Genomic DNA, 24482 nt, shown 5'->3' with positions numbered 1-24482 from the left:
AGTATTGCCCTTTGTGGATGCCTCTGTATAAATTTCTAGGATGACGTTTCTCCTAATGCAAAAAACTACTGGCAGACATTGATTTTCTATACAGACTACTATTTAGGCTACCATTCTTCTTATATATTCTTTGATCCAAAAAAGGAGTAGATTGATAATTACAGGTGTAAGTAAATGTCAGACCAACAGTATTTGTGTTAATCTCCTCCATAAATAACTCAAATTTATCTTTATTGCCTGACTACAGTTTAAAGATGTCAATAAATCTACCTCATAATGTTATATGGGTAAACTACCTCTTACAGTCTACTGTGAATATACAGGTATCCTCCCACCAGCCCAGGAAGAAATTCACATACAAGTGGGTACAAGGGCTCCTCACTGTGGTCCCCCTCAGCTGGTGGTACCATTTCCCATCAAACTAAAAGACATGAGTCAAAATGAACTGCAACACATCCATCACAAAGGTGTTATGTCCCTGGAATTTGACTCCTCTCAAGCTCACAAAATATCCCACAGGAGGTGTAACGTCTTACTGGCGCTGGAGAGGAACCGTGGGAGTATTAGCAGTACAGGGCACTAGAAAGTAGTCAGATGGAAGCCAGGAGTCGATATTGGGAAGTCTCAGTTGCAGTACAATGGATAAGGTGGATAACATAGCCAGGAAGAAAAGCCAGGAGTTGGTAGTGAGAAGTCTTGTAGCAATAGCAGGCAAATAGAAGCTGGATCAAATGCTCTGGAGCAGAATAAACTCACCTGGTCACCATATTTATCACTACCTGTATGCCTCCAAACCCACCTGTATCACATCTTATATCCAAGCTAGAGGCGGCCCAACAGGATATTAGAGGCTCCCTTCAAGAGGTCAATTTTCTGCAAAAAATGATCCTTTTGCTCTTATTCTGTAATCACTTACTTATATCAACGTTACCAACACATACATAAAGTTTCATTCAATTCCGACAACTCCTTCTAGGGGAGGGATTGTTTTTGCAATGCGTGTATGTATAACACAAATTTATAATTAAGTCAGTTTGATGAACTGGTCTATTTAGTGTTCTGTGACATTGTTGATCATATTGGGGTCTATCCTTTGCCCATCAGGATGTAATGCGGCGTGTGACAGAGATAGGTTTCTGAACAGGGCCGCCCTTGTCGGGGTGATGACTGTGTATTTATCTTAGGTATTAGACAAGGGTAATCCAGGGTCAGTGTATCCCTCTAGTATGTTATTTTCTCTATTTGTGACATAACACCTTCTGTGTTGGAGTACCCCAATATTTGATAGAACTGTGGCAAACTTTGGTTTTAGTTACAGTACTACACTTGGGAAATTATTAGTATATATAATAAAGGTTAGGCTTCTTCCTTTCAGTGCGAGGACAATTAGTAGGAAAAGTGGCCAAGGATTGTTATTGTTCAGTGGTTCTGACATCTTCCTATACTTGTAAAGTCTTCACAGAAGAGAAATGAGAGAATTCAGGAAAAGTACCCTGGACCTTCAGTGCATGAACGGGACATCACAGGAGAAAATCAAGTTACGAGTTTATTAATAATTCAAGTAGAAAAATGTCAAGGACGAGTAGTGTAAAGCACAGTGAACACTTACATTCTTTAAGTCTAGCCTCTCATGCAATATGAGAACGTTATTTAACACCAACAAAAAGCAAACCATATTTCTAGGTTTGAAATCAGCCTATTAGACACAAGGGAAACTGGGCCAATTGTTTGACATTGGCGGCTCAAATGTAAGGTTTCCATAAGGTGCTAAAACTGATAAATCTTGGGCCAGCCATGCCTGCTTATGCATCTTTATTACTTTGTGTTGTGTGATAGATACGTTAGGACAATTAATGAAAGACATCCAACTTCAGGTGATGTATTGATGAAAAGAAGGAATATCTTTAGGAAGCAAAATGGTTACATTCTGGCACTGAAGTATAAAAGGCAATCCACCAAGCACAAGTCAGTAATTCCTGCTGAGACGTCGCTTTAAACCACAGCCAAATGAGCTGAAAAAGCCTGAACACCCTCAAAGAAAGCTCTAGATGTTGCATAAACACAAGCGACGTAGAACTGTTTTCTTTTGTTAGTAAGACCCTGATTCTTATGGACACAACAAACTTTATGGTTGGAAATGTTAAAGTCTAATCTTCAGATTGCCTCATGAACACTTATTTCTTAATCACCTCCAACATCAGCAGTCCTGTATCAGGGTCTTGGACAGCTCTCTGGACCAGCTGTAGGTAGGTGAGATTTTCATGCGTGTTCGGGTCAAAGAAGCCTTTGGTGTCATCTGAAGGATCGGAAAGAATGTGGTTCATTTCTTCATCAAAGTAACCTCGCTTATAGGCCACTTCCACTGGGACACGGTGACTGTGCACTGGATCAATAATACCACCGGTGGCAATCTGAGCTTCCAGAAGCCGGATACCATGATCCTTGACGATGAGGTCTTTCTGCATTGCCTGGAACAAGGAGATTTTCTGGTTTGTGGTGGGGTCATTGTAGCCGGTCACAGCCCTCTCGGCAGACAGGAGTTTTGAGTGTAGTTCTTTTCCAAATACACGAGCTGCAACTGCTTCATCTACGGTGAGTTTACTGTTTTTTATTGGGTCGATAATGAATCCAGTGGCTGCTTGAGCCTCGAGTAAAACCAGTGCTGTCCCTGGTCTTAAAATACGCTTTAACATTGCATCATAGATGCTCATTTTCTCTTTCTTGGTAGGGTCAGTCTTAGGTTGAACAAGAACACCAGCAATGCAGTTGGTTCCCTCTAGATATCTCTTCACAGTGTTCATCTGGGTCACTTCTTGTAAAGTTTTGGTTCCACGAGTTAATTCAAAAAGTGTGTCTTGGTCGATAATTTCCGATTTCAATAGTTCGGAGGCAGACACTTGCTTCCGCAGACCATTAAACTTAATATTTCTGCCTTTCTCTTCTGTTTCTTCTATGAGAGTAGTAATTATTTTGAACATTTCTTCCCAGCTTATAGATTTGGATTCATACTTCTCAAGAAGCTCCCTTCTTTTGTCTTCTGTGACATATTTTGAGTGAAGGAGGTCCCACAGAGATTGAGTTTTGCCTTCGAGCATGAATTCACCAATGACGACCGGTACTTTGATTGATTTGAGGGATGTAGCGGTATTAGAGTGGTCTGAGGGGACTTTGTTATGCACCAGATCGGTAAGTGTGGTAACTATGCTTTTGACAGTGGTGTAGTACCTTCGGAGCAGTTCCCAGCGTCTGCCTGGGGTAATGGCTTTAGATTGTAGCATATCCCACAATGAAGTATTTTGTCCAGTGAATTCATTACAGTTATCAAGAGTAAACACCTGTAGTGAGTTCTGGATTGCCTTTGGATACTCGGTGTCTGTCTTCTCAGGTGATATTGTGACTGTACAAGGAATGGACACTTCTGGGTCAGCTTTCTCTGCTGTTATAAAGATCTCCGTAATACATTTTGTAAGATTCTCAAGAGAAAGTTCTCCACTTTCATACCCCGCAAGGAGTTCATTCTTCTTCTCAGAAGAAATATAGGAAGAGTTCAGCAATTCCCATAAGGAACTTTTGTGACCTTTAACACTGATGTCCACAGACTGGAGAAAGTTCTGGATCTGAACTCTCTTCTTTGCCTGCTCGACTTCACTTTCATGGACAGATGAGCTGGTGGTGGCGCGCTCTAGAGCATCGGTGCTTCTTTTCATTTCCATCTGCTGAATTAAGGACACAGTGCTAGTTGTGAGGTTTTCAAGAGTTATAGTTCCTGCTTTGTATTTGGCCAGCAGCCCTCGTCTTTCTTTTTCTATTTCTACAAAGTGGTGAGAACTGAGCAGTTCCCAAAGAGAGAACCTTTGGCCTTGGTATTGTTGAATCTTGAGCTCTACCATTTGTTTTTGCAAGATATTCTGCTTTGCTTGATCTAACTGGTAAAGTGGTGACTTGGAGTCTTTAACTTCCAACATGCAAAGTCCAGTATCTGGGTCCTGGATACAACTCTGAAGTAACTGGAGATAGGTTAAATTGGCATGAGTATTAGGATCAAAGAATCCTTTTGTGTCATCGGATGGATCGGAGAGGATTTCATTCATTTCTTCATCAAAGTAGCCACGTTTGTATGCCACCTCGACTGGAACACGATGACTGTGCACTGGATCGATGATGCCACCGGTAGCAATCTGCGCTTCCAGCAAACGAATACCATGGTCTTTGACAATCAGATTTTTCTTCATTGCTTGGAATAGAGAAATCTTTCCCGTTGTATAAGGATCATTGTAGCCAGTGACGGCACGCTCAGCAGACAGAAGTTTGGCATGAAGCTCCTTTCCAACGACTCCAGCAGATACCGCCTCATCCACTGACAGCTTTTTATTGTTGATTGGATCAATAATAAAACCTGTTGCTGCTTGTGCCTCTAACAACACAAGGGCAGTTCCGGGCCGTAACAGTTGTTTCCACATAGCTTGATAAATGCTCATTTTCTCCTTCTTTGCTGGATCCTTCTTGGATGGAACAAATACTCCAGCAATACAGCTAGTGCCTTCCAGATATCTCTTGACATTGTCCATCTTTGTAACCTCCTCAAGGGTTTTGCTGCCCTGAGCCAGTTCATTTAGTGTTCTCTGGTCAATTATTTCAGAACTCAGCAGCTCCATGGCAGAAACTTGTTTTCTGAGACCTCTGAATTGTAAATGCTTGGCCCGCTCCTCTGTCTCCTCTATGACAGTTATGACCATCTTAATAATGTTCTCAGTGGTCAATTTCCCTGCACTATACAATAACAGAATATCTTCCCTCTTCTCAGGTGTAATATAGTTGGAATATAGAAGATCCCAGACAGATAGAGTCTGTCCTCTAAAATGACCTTTGGAGATCTGAGTCATGGTGGATTGTAATGTCTTTCTCTGTTCTTCATTCATAGTGATAACATCAGATGCTTCCTTAGAATGTTCTTTGAGGATGCTGCTACAGGTCCTTATAACCTCTCTGACAGAATATGTAAACGTTTGTAGAAGCTCATTCTTCTTATCCTTTGGCATGTTCTCGCTGTTTAGAAGGTCCCAGACTGAAACCCTCTCTTGTTGAGATGCTTTTTCTGACAAGTCACTTGGAATGACTTCTAGAGCATTTTGGAGTTGATCCTTTGATGGCCAATGATCCGCAGTTACAGGCACAGATGTTACGTTGACCTCCTCCTTTACAATTACTTCAGTCTTTGAGGACGTGTGCTCTGTTTTGTGGATCATAGATAAGATTATATTGATGATTTCTTCAATTGTCAATGTTCCTGACTTGAACTTCTCAAGCAATTCTTTTCTTTTGTCTTCAGCTATGTATTTAGAATGTAACAGGTCCCAGAGAGATATAGATTCTTCTTGGAGACTTCCTTTAAAGATTTCTACTGTAACAGACTGTAGCTGCTGCTTCACTGAGCTTCCTTCACTTGAGGACACAGAAGTTTTATCTGTCTCAGCAATTATTGCAGTCATGATGGTTATCAGCTCCTCTATGGTCAGAGTTCCAGCACGGTACCTCTTCAATAGTTCTTCTCGCTTTCCTACTGAGATGTATTGAGAATACAGAAGATCCCAAACTGAAATTTCTTTTCCTTTGAATACACTAACATCAACACGGATGGTTCTAGACTTTAGAACAGACTTGATAGTTTGTTCTACCTGGATTGATTGTTTGCCATCCTTCACATCTAACATGTACAGACCAGTTTCTTGGTCTTTCACACACCTTTGGAGGAGCTTCAGGTAGGTGAGGTTCTCATGAGTGTTTGGATCAAAGAATCCTTTTGTATCGTCTGTAGGGTCAGAAAGGATCTGGTTCATTTCTTCATCAAAGTAACCTCGTTTATATGCAACCTCCACAGGGACGCGGTGACTATGTATTGGGTCGATGATGCCTCCGGTGGCAATCTGGGCTTCTAGAAGGCGGATTCCATGATCTTTCACTATAAGGTCTTTTTTCATGGCTTGGAATAAGGAAATTTTTCCCCCTGTGTATGGATCTTTGTAGCCGGTAACTCCTCTTTCTGCTGACAACAGTTTATCGTAAATATCATACCCGATCAGATTTGCAGAAAAAGCTTCATCTACAGAAAGCTTCTTGTTCTTAATAGGATCAATAACATATCCAGTAGCTGCTTGAGCTTCAAGAAGAACCAAAGCTGTTCCAGGTCTTAGTATTTGCTTCAACATGGCATCATAAATGGTAGTTTTTTCTCTTTGTGAAGGATCTTTCTTTGAGGTCACAAACACACCAGCGATACAGCTAGTTCCTTCAAGATATCTCTTAACAGTGTCCATTTGAGTGACCTCCTCGACGGTCTTACTGCCTTGGGTCAGCTCATTCAGGGTATTCTGATCAATGATCTCAGATTTCAGCAGTTCAGTAGCGGTCACCTGTCTTCTGAAGCCCTTAAACTTTAAACTGTGACTTTTTTCTGTCTCCTCAATGATTGTTATGATGGTTTTCAAAAGTTCCTCCATGGTTAATGCCCCTGCCCTGTATTTTTCAATGAGTTCTTGCCTCTTTTCTTCTGTAATATATTTGGAGTGAAGAAGGAACCATACTGAGACATGTTGCCCTTTGAATTCTCCACTACTTACTTCGGTGAATTTCAGTTCCATGTCCTTTTGTATTTCTTCCTCACTTTCTAGTTCCGAATCTTCTATTAATTGTAAAATAGTCTCCTTCACTTTTTCTACAGTAACCTGGTGTTTGCTCAGTTGCTCTTTCCGCTTGTCCTCCGAGAGATACTTGGAATGGAGGACTTTCCATAGAGATGGATTTTGTTCTTGAAATTCGCCAGCTGTGAAATTGATAGTAATGGCGTTTAGAGCTTTGCAAAGATCATCATTAGTACTGGACATATTCTCATGTAACTGGGGAGTGGAGAAGGTTCCATCAGTTTCTGTCTTCTCAATAGAAAGGAAGTTCTCTTCAGTCTCTGTGATAATCACAGTGAGAATTCTGATGATTTGCTCCAGGTTCCAGACCCCAGAAGAATAATTCTGTAAGATCTCTTTCCTTTTATTTTCTGTAATGTAGTCAGAGTACAGAAGTTCCCACATTGAGATCTTCTGCTTCTGAAATTTTCCTTTGATGACCTCCACAAACTCGGACTTTAGTCGACTTTCCAGCTTTTCTTTTTGCTCTAATTGTATTGTGCTGGATCCATTCATTACCTGACTGGTTTTCTGTTCCCATTCCTCAACAGTCTTCATAATAGTTGTAATGAGCTCCTCTATGGTTATGGTTCCTGATTTGTATTGTTTCAGGAGAATTTGTCTCTTTTCTTCTGTAAAATATTCAGAGTGGAGGAGCACCCAGATGGATATAGACCGATCTTTGAACCGGCCACTTTTAACTTGGATATTTTGTGATTTCAAGGAAGCTTCCAAGGTTTTGCCTGTTGGTAAAGCTTTTTTAACTTTCATCTCCAGCATATAGAGTCCTGTATCTGGATCCTGAATGCATCGACTGAGCAGCTGCAAGTAGGTGAGATTCTCATGGGTATTTGGATCAAAGAATCCTTTGGTGTCATCTGTGGGATCTGAAAGGACCTGATTCATCTCTTCATCAAAGTAACCTCGTTTATAAGCAACTTCCACAGGAACACGATGACTGTGTACTGGGTCAATGATGCCTCCTGTGGCAATCTGGGCCTCAAGAAGACGGATACCATGGTCTTTCACAATGAGGTCCTTCTGCATGGCTTGGAAGAGGGATATTTTTTTTCCAGTATATGGATCAGTATAACCAGTTACTGCTTTTTCTGCAGACAAGAGCTTTTTGTGAAGTTCTGTTCCAATTATACCAACACCAACAGCTTCATCCACGGAGAGCTTCTTATTATTAATGGGGTCAATGACAAATCCGGTGGCTGCCTGAGCTTCTAGCAAAACAAGTGCTGTCCCTGGTCTAAGGATATTCTTCAACATGGCATTATATATACTCATTTTGTCTTTCTTTGAAGGATCTTTCAGAGATGGTACAAGCACTCCTGCAATACAGCTCGTTCCTTCCAGGTACCTCTTTACACTGTCCATTTGGGTCACCTCTTCCACAGTCTTTTGTCCTTGTGCCAGCTCTGACAATGTATCATGGTCAATGATTTCTGACACGAGAAGTTCAGTCGCTGTCACTTGTCTTCTGAGGCCCTTGAATTTTAAATTTTTGCTCCGCTCTTCTGTCTCCTCTATAAGGGTGGTAATAATCTTAGTAAGTTCGTCAATACTAATTACTCCAGAATCAGCTTTTTTAAGAAGCTCAATTTTCTTTTCTTCTGAGAAGTATTTAGTGTTAAGCAGATCCCACAATGAATGTTTCTGCCCCTTAAGGTTCCCCAGAGTTACTTCAGTCTGTATCATCTGTAAAGTATTAAAGGTTTCTGCCTTCAGATTGTATTCTGTAAGGGTTGATTCGTGGATTTTTTGCTTGACCTCTTCAATAGACTTTGCAACTATCTGTATTATGTTTTTTATAGTGACAATGTAGTTGCCTAGAAGTTCTTGCCTTTTGGATTCCGGTATGTATCTAGAATGAATGAGGTCCCATACAGACATCCGCTGTCTGGCATACTGTCCTTTCTTGACATCAATGTTGATGCTTTGCAGAGCCTTCTGAATCCCACCTTCCTGTAGGGAAGGATAATACTCTGCTGGCTGCTCTGCTGTGAAATCTTGATGAACCGTCAGTGTATTCAGATCCTCAGTTTCAGTGATGATTGTAATGAGCATTGTAATGGCTTCTTGTACACTGAGAGAACCAGATTGTAATTTCTCCATTATCTCTTTTCTTTTGTCGTCAGAGACATAATGGGAATTCAGAAGTTCCCACACAGATACATTCTGTCCTTTGAAGTCAGCCACAGACATGTCAAGAGTTTGTGACTGGAGTAATGTCTGAATATTGGTATCTGTAGATGAGGTTTCCTCTGCTTCTTCAACGATTTTTAGGAGCACAGTGATAAGTTCATCAATGGACAAAGTCCCAGATTTGTACTTTTTAAACAATTCTTCTCTTTGTTCTACTGAAATGTGTTCAAAATTCAAAATTTCCCAGACGGCAATGTCCTTTCCTTTAAAACGACCTTGTGTGATTGTAATAGTTTTTGACTTTAATATAGTTTCTGTGGCTGTTTGAGTAGAAGGAAACTTGTTTGCACCAACTTGTAACATGCTAAAGCCAGTATCCTTGTCCTTCACACACCTCTGTAGGAGCTGAAGGTAGGTAAGGTTTTTGTGAGTGTTTGGATCAAAGAATCCTTTTGTATCGTCTGTAGGGTCAGAAAGGATCTGATTCATCTCTTCATCAAAGTAACCTCGTTTATACGCAACCTCCACAGGGACACGGTGACTATGTATTGGGTCGATGATGCCTCCGGTGGCAATCTGGGCTTCCAGAAGACGGATTCCATGATCTTTCACTATAAGGTCTTTTTTCATAGCCTGGAATAGGGAGATTTTCCCACCTGTGTATGGATCTTTGTAGCCGGTAACGCCTCTTTCTGCTGACAACAGTTTATCATAAATCTCATACCCGATCAGTCCTGCAGATAATGCTTCATCTACAGAAAGCTTCTCGTTATTAATAGGATCAATAACATATCCAGTAGCTGCTTGAGCTTCGAGAAGAACTAAAGCCGTTCCAGGCCTTAGTATCTGCTTCAACATGGCATCATAAATGGTCATTTTTTGGCTTTGGGAAGGATCTTTCTTTGAGGTCACAAACACACCAGCGATACAGCTAGTTCCTTCAAGATATCTCTTAACATTGTCCATTTGAGTGACTTCTTCAACAGTCTTATTGCCTTGGGTCAGTTCATTCAAAGTAGTTTGATCAATGATTTCAGAATGCAGTAGTTCGGTGGCGGTCACCTGTCTCCTGAAGCCTTTGAACTTCAAACTGTGACTTTTTTCTGTCTCCTCAATGATGGTTATGATGATTTTCAGAAGTTCCTCTATGGTGGATGCCCCTGACCTATACTTTTGTAGTAGTTCTTCCCTCTTTTCCTCAGTCAAGTATTTAGAGTGAAGAAGAAACCATAAAGAAAGGTTTTGTCCTTTGAATTCTCCAGCAGTGATCAAAGTGAGCTCATCTTCTAATTCCTGTTGTATATCTTTATCACTTTTTGTTTCGGAACCTTCAATTAATTTTATAATGGTTTGTTTCACTTTTTCTAAAGCGATCTGGTATTTATTCAGCTGGGTATTTCTCTGTTCTTCTGAGATGTATTTGGAGTGAAGGATTTCCCATAGAGACACCCTTCTGCTTTCAAATTCTTCTTTTTTCACATGGATAGTAAAGATATTTAATGTTTTATGGAGGTCTTCATCTGTAAAGGTTTTCACTACTTTATTGGAAAGAGACAAAGCACCATCAATCTCCTCAGAAGTCATTATCTTCTCTTTAGTCTCGGAGACCTTTTGCTCCTGCAACTTGACATTGGTTTTTTCCAATGACTCAGACTTTATGTGGCTTACTTCTTGCTTTAATTGCATTGCACTGGATCCATTCACGACCTGGCCAGTTGTTTTCTGTTCCCATTCCTCAATGGTATTCACAATTGTTGTAATGAGCTCCTCTATGGTTATGGTTCCTGATTTGTATTGTTTCAGGAGCATTTGTCTCTTTTCTTCTGTAAAATATTCAGAGTGGAGGAGCACCCAGATGGATATAGACCGATCTTTGAACCGGCCACTTTTAACTTGGATATTTTGTGATTTCAAGGAAGCTTCCAAGGTTTTGCCTGTTGGTAAAGCTTTTTTAACTTTCATCTCCAGCATATAGAGTCCTGTATCTGGATCCTGAATGCATCGACTGAGCAGCTGCAAGTAGGTGAGATTCTCATGGGTATTTGGATCAAAGAATCCTTTGGTGTCATCTGTGGGATCTGAAAGGACCTGATTCATCTCTTCATCAAAGTAACCTCGTTTATAAGCAACTTCCACAGGAACACGATGACTGTGTACTGGGTCAATGATGCCTCCTGTGGCAATCTGGGCCTCAAGAAGACGGATACCATGGTCTTTCACAATGAGGTCCTTCTGCATGGCTTGGAAGAGGGATATTTTTTTTCCAGTATATGGATCAGTATAACCAGTTACTGCTTTTTCTGCAGACAAGAGCTTTTTGTGAAGTTCTGTTCCAATTATACCAACACCAACAGCTTCATCCACGGAGAGCTTCTTATTATTAATGGGGTCAATGACAAATCCGGTGGCTGCCTGAGCTTCTAGCAAAACAAGTGCTGTCCCTGGTCTAAGGATATTCTTCAACATGGCATTATATATACTCATTTTGTCTTTCTTTGAAGGATCTTTCAGAGATGGTACAAGCACTCCTGCAATACAGCTCGTTCCTTCCAGGTACCTCTTTACACTGTCCATTTGGGTCACCTCTTCCACAGTCTTTTGTCCTTGTGCCAGCTCTGACAATGTATCATGGTCAATGATTTCTGACACGAGAAGTTCAGTCGCTGTCACTTGTCTTCTGAGGCCCTTGAATTTTAAATTTTTGCTCCGCTCTTCTGTCTCCTCTATAAGGGTGGTAATAATCTTAGTAAGTTCGTCAATACTAATTACTCCAGAATCAGCTTTTTTAAGAAGCTCAATTTTCTTTTCTTCTGAGAAGTATTTAGTGTTAAGCAGATCCCACAATGAATGTTTCTGCCCCTTAAGGTTCCCCAGAGTTACTTCAGTCTGTATCATCTGTAAAGTATTAAAGGTTTCTGCCTTCAGATTGTATTCTGTAAGGGTTGATTCGTGGATTTTTTGCTTGACCTCTTCAATAGACTTTGCAACTATCTGTATTATGTTTTTTATAGTGACAATGTAGTTGCCTAGAAGTTCTTGCCTTTTGGATTCCGGTATGTATCTAGAATGAATGAGGTCCCATACAGACATCCGCTGTCTGGCATACTGTCCTTTCTTGACATCAATGTTGATGCTTTGCAGAGCCTTCTGAATCCCACCTTCCTGTAGGGAAGGATAATACTCTGCTGGCTGCTCTGCTGTGAAATCTTGATGAACCGTCAGTGTATTCAGATCCTCAGTTTCAGTGATGATTGTAATGAGCATTGTAATGGCTTCTTGTACACTGAGAGAACCAGATTGTAATTTCTCCATTATCTCTTTTCTTTTGTCGTCAGAGACATAATGGGAATTCAGAAGTTCCCACACAGATACATTCTGTCCTTTGAAGTCAGCCACAGACATGTCAAGAGTTTGTGACTGGAGTAATGTCTGAATATTGGTATCTGTAGATGAGGTTTCCTCTGCTTCTTCAACGATTTTTAGGAGCACAGTGATAAGTTCATCAATGGACAAAGTCCCAGATTTGTACTTTTTAAACAATTCTTCTCTTTGTTCTACTGAAATGTGTTCAAAATTCAAAATTTCCCAGACGGCAATGTCCTTTCCTTTAAAACGACCTTGTGTGATTGTAATAGTTTTTGACTTTAATATAGTTTCTGTGGCTGTTTGAGTAGAAGGAAACTTGTTTGCACCAACTTGTAACATGCTAAAGCCAGTATCCTTGTCCTTCACACACCTCTGTAGGAGCTGAAGGTAGGTAAGGTTTTTGTGAGTGTTTGGATCAAAGAATCCTTTTGTATCGTCTGTAGGGTCAGAAAGGATCTGATTCATCTCTTCATCAAAGTAACCTCGTTTATACGCAACCTCCACAGGGACACGGTGACTATGTATTGGGTCGATGATGCCTCCGGTGGCAATCTGGGCTTCCAGAAGACGGATTCCATGATCTTTCACTATAAGGTCTTTTTTCATAGCCTGGAATAGGGAGATTTTCCCACCTGTGTATGGATCTTTGTAGCCGGTAACGCCTCTTTCTGCTGACAACAGTTTATCATAAATCTCATACCCGATCAGTCCTGCAGATAATGCTTCATCTACAGAAAGCTTCTCGTTATTAATAGGATCAATAACATATCCAGTAGCTGCTTGAGCTTCGAGAAGAACTAAAGCCGTTCCAGGCCTTAGTATCTGCTTCAACATGGCATCATAAATGGTCATTTTTTGGCTTTGGGAAGGATCTTTCTTTGAGGTCACAAACACACCAGCGATACAGCTAGTTCCTTCAAGATATCTCTTAACATTGTCCATTTGAGTGACTTCTTCAACAGTCTTATTGCCTTGGGTCAGTTCATTCAAAGTAGTTTGATCAATGATTTCAGAATGCAGTAGTTCGGTGGCGGTCACCTGTCTCCTGAAGCCTTTGAACTTCAAACTGTGACTTTTTTCTGTCTCCTCAATGATGGTTATGATGATTTTCAGAAGTTCCTCTATGGTGGATGCCCCTGACCTATACTTTTGTAGTAGTTCTTCCCTCTTTTCCTCAGTCAAGTATTTAGAGTGAAGAAGAAACCATAAAGAAAGGTTTTGTCCTTTGAATTCTCCAGCAGTGATCAAAGTGAGCTCATCTTCTAATTCCTGTTGTATATCTTTATCACTTTTTGTTTCGGAACCTTCAATTAATTTTATAATGGTTTGTTTCACTTTTTCTAAAGCGATCTGGTATTTATTCAGCTGGGTATTTCTCTGTTCTTCTGAGATGTATTTGGAGTGAAGGATTTCCCATAGAGACACCCTTCTGCTTTCAAATTCTTCTTTTTTCACATGGATAGTAAAGATATTTAATGTTTTATGGAGGTCTTCATCTGTAAAGGTTTTCACTACTTTATTGGAAAGAGACAAAGCACCATCAATCTCCTCAGAAGTCATTATCTTCTCTTTAGTCTCGGAGACCTTTTGCTCCTGCAACTTGACATTGGTTTTTTCCAATGACTCAGACTTTATGTGGCTTACTTCTTGCTTTAATTGCATTGCACTGGATCCATTCACGACCTGGCCAGTTGTTTTCTGTTCCCATTCCTCAATGGTATTCACAATTGTTGTAATGAGCTCCTCTATGGTTATGGTTCCTGATTTGTATTGTTTCAGGAGCATTTGTCTCTTTTCTTCTGTAAAATATTCAGAGTGGAGGAGCACCCAGATGGATATAGACCGATCTTTGAACCGGCCACTTTTAACTTGGATATTTTGTGATTTCAAGGAAGCTTCCAAGGTTTTGCCTGTTGGTAAAGCTTTTTTAACTTTCATCTCCAGCATATAGAGTCCTGTATCTGGATCTTGAATGCATCGACTGAGCAGCTGCAGGTAGGTGAGATTCTCATGGGTATTTGGATCAAAGAATCCTTTAGTGTCATCTGTGGGATCTGAAAGGACCTGATTCATTTCTTCATCAAAGTAACCTCGCTTATAAGCAACTTCCACAGGAACACGATGACTGTGTACTGGGTCGATGATGCCTCCTGTGGCAATCTGGGCCTCAAGAAGACGAATACCATGATCTTTCACAATGAGGTCCTTCTGCATGGCTTGGAAGAGGGATATTTTGTCACCAGTATATGGATCAGTATAACCAGTTACTGCTTTTTCTGCAGACAAGAGCTTTTTGTGAAGTTCTGTTCCAAATATACCAACACCAACAGCTTCATCCACGGAGAGCTTCTTATTATTAATGGGGTCAATGATAAACCCGGTGGCTGCTTGAGCTTCAAGAAGGATAAGTGCTGTCCCTGGTCTAAGGATGTTCCTCAACATGGCATTATATATAGTCATTTTGTCTTTCTTTGAAGGATCTTTCAGAGATGGTACAAGCACTCCTGCCATACAGCTTGTTCCTTCCAGGTACCTCTTCACGCTGTCTATTTGGGTCACCTCTTCCACAGTCTTTTTTCCTTGAGCCAGGTCTGTCAAAATGTTCTGGTCAATGATTTCTGACACAAGAAGTTCAGTTGCTGTAACTTGTCGTCTGAGGCCCTTAAATTTCAACTTTTTGCTACGCTCTTCTGTCTCGGAAATAATGGTAATGATCATTTTGATCAGTTTGTCGACACTTACTACCCCAGAACTGAACTGGTCAAGAAACTCCTGTTTCTTCTCTATTGAAAAGTACTTGCTGTTGAGTAGATCCCACAGTGTATGTGTTTGCCCCTTGAATTCGCCTTCATTGACATCCATCTTGACTGTCTGTAGGGTGTTGTAAACTTCCTCTTTCAAATTATATTGGAGCATTAAAGCTTGATCATTCTCTTTTATTGAGTGTATAACCATCTTCATGATGTCTTGGACTGTTAACTTGTAATCTTCTAACAACTCCTGTTGTGTCTCCCCAGGGATGTAGCTGGAGTTAAGAAGATCCCACACAGAGACTGTTTGTCCTGTGTACTGCCCTTTCTTGACATACATATTTATACTCTGAAGGGCTCGCCGAATTTCATCCTCCTGTACTGAAGATTCTGCTGCTACCAATTCTTCTACCGAATGGTATGCATTAGTCTTGATAGACTCGGCCTCGGTAATGACCTTAATGACATATGTAATAGTTTCCTGAATAGTTAATGTCCCATATTTCAGCCTCTGTAGGATTTCTATCTTTTTATCTTCTGAAAAATAACGTGAATGCAGAAGCTCCCATAGAGATCTGCTCTGTCCTGTGAAGTCGCCCACAGATACTTCCACCACTTCTGCTTGGAGGAGCTCCTGAAGTTGTGCATCTTGATCTGATAAGTCTGTTGTATCGACGTGGGACACATTTATCTTCTCTTCTGTCATGATTTTGATGACCGTAGTCATAATGTTTTCAATAGTCAATGTTCCAGACTCATACTTCCTCAGAAGCTCCTCTCTTTTCTCTTTCGAAATGTGTTTGGAATTAAGGAGGTCCCAGATGGAAACACTCTTTCCTTGGAATTCTCCAGAAGTGACCTGAATTATTTTGGCTTGTAATGTAGTTTGGATGTGGGATAGGGAGAACCTGCTAGATTTTAATTCCAACACATATAATCCAGTGTCTGTGTCCTGAGTGCATCTCTGGAGGAGCTGGAGATAGGTGAGATTCTGTTGGGTGTTTGGATCAAAGAAACCTTTTGTGTCATCAGTAGGGTCAGAAAGAATCTGGTTCATTTCTTCATTAAAGTAACCTCGTTTGTATGCTACTTCCACAGGGACACGGTGACTATGCACTGGGTCAATAATGCCACCAGTAGCAATCTGGGCTTCCAGTAAGCGAATGCCATGTTCCTTAACAATCAGGTTTTTCTCCATCGCTTGAAACAAGGAGATTTTGTCACCTGTGTAGGGATTTGTGTAGCCTGTAACTCCTTTTTCTGCACATAAAAGTTTTTCATAGATTTCATGGCCAATTAGTCCTGCCAGTAAAGCTTCATCAACTGAAAGTTTTCTGTTTTGTACACAATCAATTACAAACCCAGTAGCTGCTTGTGCTTCCAGCAAAATCAGAGCTGTGCCGGGTCTCAGTAAGCGTCTCAACATGGCGTCGTAAATGTTCAACTTTTCCTTCTTGGTGGGATCATGTTTTGATGGGATAAGTATACCAGCAATGCAACTGGTCCCCTCAAGATATCTTCTGACCAAGTCTGTTTTTGCTACTTCAACCACTGTCTTTGTCTCCTGCTGTAATCCATCAAGAGTCTCTTTGTTGAGTATACCTGCATCAAACAGTTCCACTGCAGTGACCTGCTTTCTCAATCCCTGGAACCAGATGTCGTTCTGGCTTTTCTCCTGGTCTTCGATAATTGAAAGAATTATACTAATTATCTCTTTAATTGTAGTTGATGTGTTTGACTTATATTTCTTAATTAGGTATTTTCGTTTTTCTTCCGAAATGTAGGATGAGCACAAAAGATCCCACAAGGAAATATCCTGACCTTTGAACTTGCCTTCATTCATCTTCACAGCAGTTGATTGGAGAATGTTTTTCGTTGGGTCATCAATGTAGAAGTAATCATCACGTTTCTCAGCCACTTGCACCATGTACATTCCCGTTTTTGGATCTTTGACACATCTCTCCAGCAAGTCTTTGTATGTAATTCTTTCATGGGTGTTGGGATCCACAAATCCTTTCCTTCCATTAACAGAATCAGATATCAGAATGTAAAAGTCTTCATCCAAATAACCCTTTCTGTAGGCCACATGTAAAGGAAGTCTGTGATTATAATTCGGATCTACAATACCGCCAGTAGCCAGTTGAGAGTCTAAGAGAGGGATTCCTTGGTCTTTGGATACAATTCCTTTCTTGATGGCTTGGAAGAGAGAGATTTTTCTGCTAGATTCCAAATCAGTAAATCCACTAAATGCTTTTTCAGCAATCTCCAGTTGTTGATGCTCCTCTTCACTAATCAGGCCTGCAGACAATGCCTTGGAGATAGAGAAGGTTTGATTGTTTGAGGGATCTACTAGAAATCCTGCTGATAGCTGAGCCTCCAGAAGCGATAATCCAATATCTCTTGATAGAATACCTTTTTTCATGGCTTCAAAAATGCTGATGGTTTCATTGTTGGGTAAAACTAGGACACCAGTGATACAGCCACTTCCTTTTAGGTACCTCTTAACATTTTCCTGTTGCGAAATGGTTTCAATAGTTTGTCTGCCTTCCTTCAGGTCATCCATAGTCTTTTTGTCAATGATGTCTGTGTTGTACAATTCTGTAGCGCTTACTTCACCCCTGATTCCTTGAAATTTCAAGATACTACTTTTGGCTTCATACTCTTCGATGATGGTGAGGAGGCTGGAGATCAGCTGTTCTATGCTAAGCACACCTTCCGTGTACTGTTTAACCAATTTTCTCTTTTTTAGCTCTGTGAAGTAATGGGAGGAGAGTATTTCCCAGATGGTTACAGTTTGATTGGCAAATTTTCCAACTTGAAGTCTGATGTGTCTCGATATTAGATCAGACTTCATTTGGTCAGTGATATAAAAGTAGTTTTCTCCTTTTTTTACGACCTGTAGGAGATACAATCCAGTTTCCGGGTCCTGGATGCATCGTTCTACAAGTTGAAGATACGTCAGGTTCTCATGAGTGTTGGGGTCAAAGAAACCTTTAGTGTCATCACTGGGATCTGAAAGGATCTTATTCATCGCCTCATCGAAGTAACCACGCTTATAAGCGACCTCTACAGGGACTCTGTGACTGTGCACGGGATCGATAATACCACCAGTGGCAATTTGAGCTTCAAGAAGACGGATTCCATGACAATCTACTATTAGATTTTTCTGCATGGCTTGAAATAGGGAAATTTTTCCCTCTGTATATGGATCAGTGTATCCAGTTACCGCTTGTTCGGCAGAAAGTAGCTTAGCATGTACATCTATTCCTATTAAACCTTCAGCCAAAGCCTCATCCACCGATAGTTTCCTATTCTTAACTGGATCCACAATAAACCCAGTGGCTGCCTGAGCTTCTAAGAGGACCAGAGCCGTTCCAGGTCTCAGGATGCGTTTGAGCATTGCCTCGTAGATATTCATCTTGGTGTTGGTGGACTGCAGGAGAATTCCTGCAATGCAATTTGTACCTTGTAAATAGCGTTTGACATTGTCCATCTCTGTTACTTCGACTATGGTTTTCTTCCCTAGATTAAGCTCGTCTAGAGTTCTCTTGTCTATGACATCTGACTGGAAGAGGTCGCTTGCAGACACCTGTTTTCGAAGACCTTTAAATTTGATTTTTGTGCTGCTTGCATTAGTTTCCTCTATAATGGACGTGACTGTTTTTATGATCTCCTGTATAACCTCAGAACTGCTGTTTTTGTATAGAAGAAGAAGTTCTTTCAGTTTATCAATGCTCACATATTCCGAATTCAGAAGTTCCCACACAGACACGGTTTGGCCTTTGAATCTTCCAGCGTTGACACTAACCATAACAGATTTTAACACATCGATGAAATGTTCTTCAGCATAAAAGGCAGCATTTTCTGAAACAGGCAGAAGCAATGAACCTGTTTCGGGGTCAGTGTAGCATCTTTCTTTCAGCTGCTGGTAATTCAGTTTTTCTTTTGTGTTTGGATCAAAGTAGATTTTGAGGGTGTCTGTTTGTTTGATTATTTCTTCATCTATGAAGCCCATCTTGCCTGCGACTTGCAATGGTACATAATGACAATAAAGAGGATCTACAATTCCTCCAGTAGCTAGCTGAGCTTGTAGAAGTGGAAGTCCTTCCTTTTGTGGGATAAGTTCTTTGTTTATGGCTTCTCCGAGAGATATCTTGTTTCCTGTATATGGATCAGTGTATCCAGTCACTGCACTTTCTGCAATCAAGAGTTTTTCATGGAGTTCGGGCCCCACAACACCAGACTTCACAGCACTGTCCACCGTAAGCTTCTCATTCTTTAGCGGGTCAACGATAAATCCAGTTGCAGCCTGAGCTTCTAGAAGTAGGACACCATAGGCTGGCATGATGAGGTTCTTTTTCATGGCTTGATAAATACTCATCTTTTCCTTTGTGGATGGTAGAAATGCTCCTGTGATGCTCCCTGTACCTTGTAGACATTTCTTTACATAGTCCAATTCTGAGACTTCCTCAACAGACTTGATACCTTGAACAAGTTCATCAAATGTTTTCTTTGTGATGATTCCCAAATCCAGAAGCCATACCACCGGCACTTTTCCTCGCAGCCCTTGAAAACATATATGAGTTGTCTTCTTGATTTCATTGTTTTTGACTATTTGCAAGATTTCTGTAATCAGCTCCTCCATAGACTCTTTCTTTGACTTATATTTTTCCAGAATCTCAAACCTTTGCTCTTCTGTGAAGTATCCAGAATGAATCAATTCCCAAATAGTTGTATTTCTTTCTTCAATTCTGGTGATTCTGAAAGCCTGTTGTACTTCCTCATCAGTATAAATGTTCTGTGCTGGAACTTCTGCAAAGTCTTGGTGCAATGGAAGTAAGTACACACCAGTGGATTCATCTTTCTGTGACCGGCTGAGGAGATCTGAGTAAGTAACGTTTTCTTTGGTGTGAGGGTCATAAAAGGACTTTGAGTCTTCAGTAGGGTGAGATAGGCTTTCATACATTTCCTCATTAATATAACCAAGTTTCTTGGCCACTGAACTTGGTATATGGAAGCTGTGTATAGGGTCGATGATTCCACCAGTGGCTAGCTGTACTTCTAAAAGCTGTTTGGCATGCTTTTCTTCTACAAGACCTTTCTTCATGGCTTGGAAGAGTGAGATTTTCTTTCCCGAGAATGGATCCCTGTAACCAGTTACAGCTTCTTGTGCAGAAAGAAGTCTATTGTAAATATTTGGGTTAATAACTTCTGCTTTGAGAGCTTCATCAACGGACAGTCTTTGGTTGCTGACTGGGTCTATGATATTTCCAGTGGCTGCCTGGGCTTCTAGTAGAGGTAATACTGTGCTAGGCTGTAGGATATTCTTCTTTGTTGCTTCATAGAAGCTGATTCTTTGGTTTGAGGGTTCGATTAGGACTCCACCAAGGACCCCAGACCCCTGCAAGCACCTCTGAACATTCTCCATTTTAAATACATCATCGGTTGTTAATTTACCCTCTAAAACTTGTTCGAATTGATCTTTGTCAATGATCTCATACTCCAACAAGTTGTAAAAGTTTACCTGGCCTCTCAGTGCGGGGACACAGATCTCTGTCCATTTCTTTATTTCTTCTTCAATCAATATAGTGACTTGTTCTACAGTCAGCTTTCTCAGCCTAAACTGTTCCAGAATCTCTCGTCTTCTCCACTCACTGAAATACTCAGAGTTTATGAGAACCCAGGCAGAGACTGTTTGCTCCTTAAATCTTCCATGTCTCACGTATATATTCAGGTTTCTGAAGGAATCTTTGATATAATCATTAATATAGAGCTGACGCTTTCTGCTATACAGTGGAAGAAGACAGAGGCTGGTGGAAGGGTCTGTGATGCATCTGTCTTTCAGTTGCAGGTAAGTGAGGTTTTCATTGCTGTTCGGATCGAAAAAGCCTTTTGTATCATCACTGGGATCAGAGAGGATTACATTCATCTTCTTGTCAAAATATCCTCGTTTGTAGGCAACTTCAACTGGAATCCGATGGCTATTAATGGGATCTATGATTCCTCCGGTTGCTATTTGGGCTTCTAGAAGTCGAATGCCATGATCCTTGACAATCAAGTCCTTGCTCATAGCCTGAAACAGAGAAATTATGTTTTCAGTGTAAGGATCCTTATAACCAGTGACTGATTTTTCTGCAGAAAGAAGCTTTTCGTAAAACTCTGGACCAATGATATTCGCCTTCAGAGCTTCATCAACAGAATATTTTTTGTTTTTCACAGGGTCAATGATGAAACCTGTTGCTGCTTGAGCTTCAAGAAGGATTAAGGAGGTCCCAGGTCTTAGGAAGCCTTTTCTCTTTGCTTGGTAAATGCTAATCTTTTCTTGAGTGTCAGTTAAGATGAGTCCTCCGATGCTTCCTGTACCTTGCAGGTATTTCTTGACTGTGTCGATATTCACAACATCCTTAGCAGAAGCTTCACCTTGTTGCAACTTTTTGAATAAATCCTTGTCAATAATTTCAGACTCAAGCAGCTGCCCAGGAGTAACGGATTCTCTCAGCCCTTCGAAGGTGACTTTAGTAGTGGACACCAGATCTCGAATGGCAGCATCAACTTTGCTAGACAATTCTTCTACCGAGAGACTCCCCGATGTATACTCTTTAAAGAGAGATTCTCTGAACTCAGTGGTGAAATAGTCGGAAAAAAGAAGCTGCCACATGGTAACCACTCTCCCTTTGAATTTTCCAGATGTTGCAGTCATTTTTACACCATCTAAAGTCTTTTTGATTTGGTAATCTATAAAGGAATGAGGAGTCTTCTGAACATCGTGGGTATTGTCAAATACTGGAATCAGATAGAGTCCCGTATGACAGTCCACCAGACATCTCTCCAGTAACTGTCCATAGGTCATATTTTGCTTTGTGTTTGGATCAAAAAATCCTTTTACGTTATCTGTGGGGTCAAGAAGGGACTTATTCATCTCTTTGTCAAAGATGCCGCGCCTGTAAGCAACCTCCTCTGGAACTCGATGCTTCTTTGTGGGATCGATAATTCCACCAGTAGCAAGTTGGGCTTCCAAAAGATGCCTACCATGATTCTTCATCACAAATCCCCTTTTTATGGCTTGAAAAAGGGAAAGGTTTTCACCAGAAGAAGGATCCTTATAGCCCATGGCTGCTTTTTCTGCAGAGAGAAGTTTTTCATAAACCTCTGTCCCAATCAGTCCATTTTTCACAGCATCTTCCACAGAGAATTTCAGATTCTTTATGGGGTCAACCAAATACCCAGTGGCAGCTTGTGCTTCTAGCAGAGCTATGGAAGTCCCTGGCATGAGAAGATGTTCTTTCATTGCTTGATAAATGTTTTTTCTTTCATTAGTAGATAGTACCGCAACTCCTGCTATACATCCAGTTCCCTGTAGGTATTGGCTTACATTCTCCCATTCAGCCACATCTTGAACAGAGATCTTGCCCTGCTGTAGATGTTCATAAGTGGTCTTATCAATGATCAGGGAGTCCAGCAGTTCATCACTTGTAACTTTTCCCCTTAAGCCATTGAAAGTAAGTTTGATGGGAAATATGTAAGTATTTGAGTCAGGGTTGATTGTACAATGCTTCTGTAATTCCTGGTAAGTAACTAAGTCATTAGTATTTGGATCCAGGAACCCAGAAAAGTCATTAGTTGGGGCAAATATTATTTTTGCCATCTCTTTATCAAGTAATCCACGCTGAAAGGCAACCTCTAATGGGATGTGGAGGCTGTGAACTGGGTCAACTATGCCTCCAGTCGCAACTTGGACTTCAAGTAAATTAACACCCAACTTTTTGTCAATTAGTTCTTTCTTCAAAGCTTGGAAAAGGGAAATCTTATTACCGGTGTAAGGATCATTAAATCCAGTCACAGCTCGTTCAGCAGTCAACAGTTTCTCTTTAAGCTCAAGGCCTATTACTTCCTCCTGAATGGCTTCAGTGACAGTCAATCGTCTGTTCCTTACTGGATCAATAATGAAGCCTGAGGCAGCCTGGGCTTCCAGAAGGGCAACTGCAGTGTCTTGTGGAAGGAAGTTTTTCTTCATGGCTTGATACACACTCATTTTTTCTTTGGTGCTCTCTATGTAGACTTCTCCAATATTTGCTTGACCTTGCAAATATTGATGCACCTCTGGAAGTCCTCCCAGGCTTTGTATGGTCAGCTTGCCTTGACTGACTTCATCATACTGAACTTGGTTAATGATATTGGCCTTAAGTAGTTGCTCAGCCGTTACAGGCTTTCTCAGTCCTTGCAGAGTTTCATGTAGTGGAAACAATAGCAACCCGGTATCCACATCTGTTGAGCATTTGGACAGGAGTTCTCGGTATGTGGAATGGTCTTGTGTGTTGGGGTTAATGTAGCATTTGGATAGATCAGAACTTTCAGTAAGGGTTTTCAGCAGATGTTCATCTATGTAGTTAAGCTTCAGAGCCTCGGAAATCGATATGCGGTTGCCATTCACATGGTCAATGATCCCACCAGTAGCTACTTGGGCGTCCAAGTAACGCACTGTGTCGTTTTTACTAACCAAGCCTTTCTTGAATGCTTTATAGAGAGACAACGTCTCTTCTTTGTCGTTATAGCCCAGCGCTGCACTACTTGCAATGATCAGCTTTTGTTGATACTCGGGTCCGACAACTCCTTCTTGTACCGCTACCTCTACAGATAGTTTCTGGTTATTTGACATCTGAATAATGCCACCAGTGGCAGCTTGCGCTTCCAGCAGTGCCATCGCCACCTCCTCAGACACATGGTTTGCAACTAAGGCCTGGTAGATCGTCACTTTGTCCTTTGTGTGAGGTACTATAAAACCTCCAATGCTGGAAGAAACTTTGGTAGGTTCAATGGTTTTTAGAATCTCATGATGGCTCAGGAATCCATTACCATGGTGCTCAGCAGATTCAACACCATTCCTGGACTCATGGAAGCTCATGGCCTGGGAAGAATGATGAGACTCCACCCTATAGGACTCCACTTCACTGTACGTGTGTTTCACAGTGTGGGATACTACAGTTTGCTTCACTGTGTGAGTGATCTTTCGCTCCATTCTTGTGGGTTTTGTTGTTCCTTGGATTAATACTGAATGTTTCCTCTTTGGTAAGCAGCGATGGTCTCTGCAAAAAAAAAAAGGAATCATGAATCTGAGATCAAAACTGGAGTATTTGCCATAATATTCTTGAATGCTACATATACAATCTATACTATGGCTGCTTGTATATGCTTTAACATCTTGATCGTGTATAGCATTGCCATAAAACATAGAACACCTCCTTCCATTTATTATGATGCTTGAAAAATGAAAAATCCCACATACCACGTATAACTACAGACAAGAACATAGTGAACTGGTTATACTCCGAAGTAACTAAAACTCATATGTTCTCCAAATATGACCTTACATGGTACAATGCCTGGAGATATGCTACTGTGAGAAAGGATGGGATGCTATGAGTAGTGCATCAGTATAGAGAGGAGAAAGGTGGAGGAGTCCAGTTATGTACTGCATGGAGCCATGCAGCATTTTGTGGTACTGTAGAGAGTGCTACTGCTAGTCTAGAGTGGCACACAC

General features: G+C 40.9%; 1 protein-coding gene across 1 annotated transcript in view; it reads right to left on the bottom strand.

Moving 5' to 3' along the window:
- Positions 1 to 1533: 1533 nt before the first annotated feature.
- Positions 1534 to 24482, bottom strand: part of EPPK1 (epiplakin 1) — a 43393-nt gene continuing 20444 nt past the window's right edge. The window contains exon 2 of the mRNA XM_066578154.1: positions 1534 to 24027. Within this exon, the coding sequence (XP_066434251.1) occupies positions 2175 to 23960 (21786 nt within the window). The 5' untranslated portion in view covers positions 23961 to 24027 and the 3' untranslated portion in view covers positions 1534 to 2174. The remainder of the gene's footprint in view (positions 24028 to 24482) is intronic.

This window comes from Eleutherodactylus coqui, chromosome 9, assembly GCF_035609145.1.
Source record: "Eleutherodactylus coqui strain aEleCoq1 chromosome 9, aEleCoq1.hap1, whole genome shotgun sequence".
Classification (NCBI taxonomy): domain Eukaryota; kingdom Metazoa; phylum Chordata; class Amphibia; order Anura; family Eleutherodactylidae; genus Eleutherodactylus; species Eleutherodactylus coqui.
Note: the sequence above shows the minus strand (reverse complement) of the source record. Positions and strands in the feature narration are given on the sequence as shown.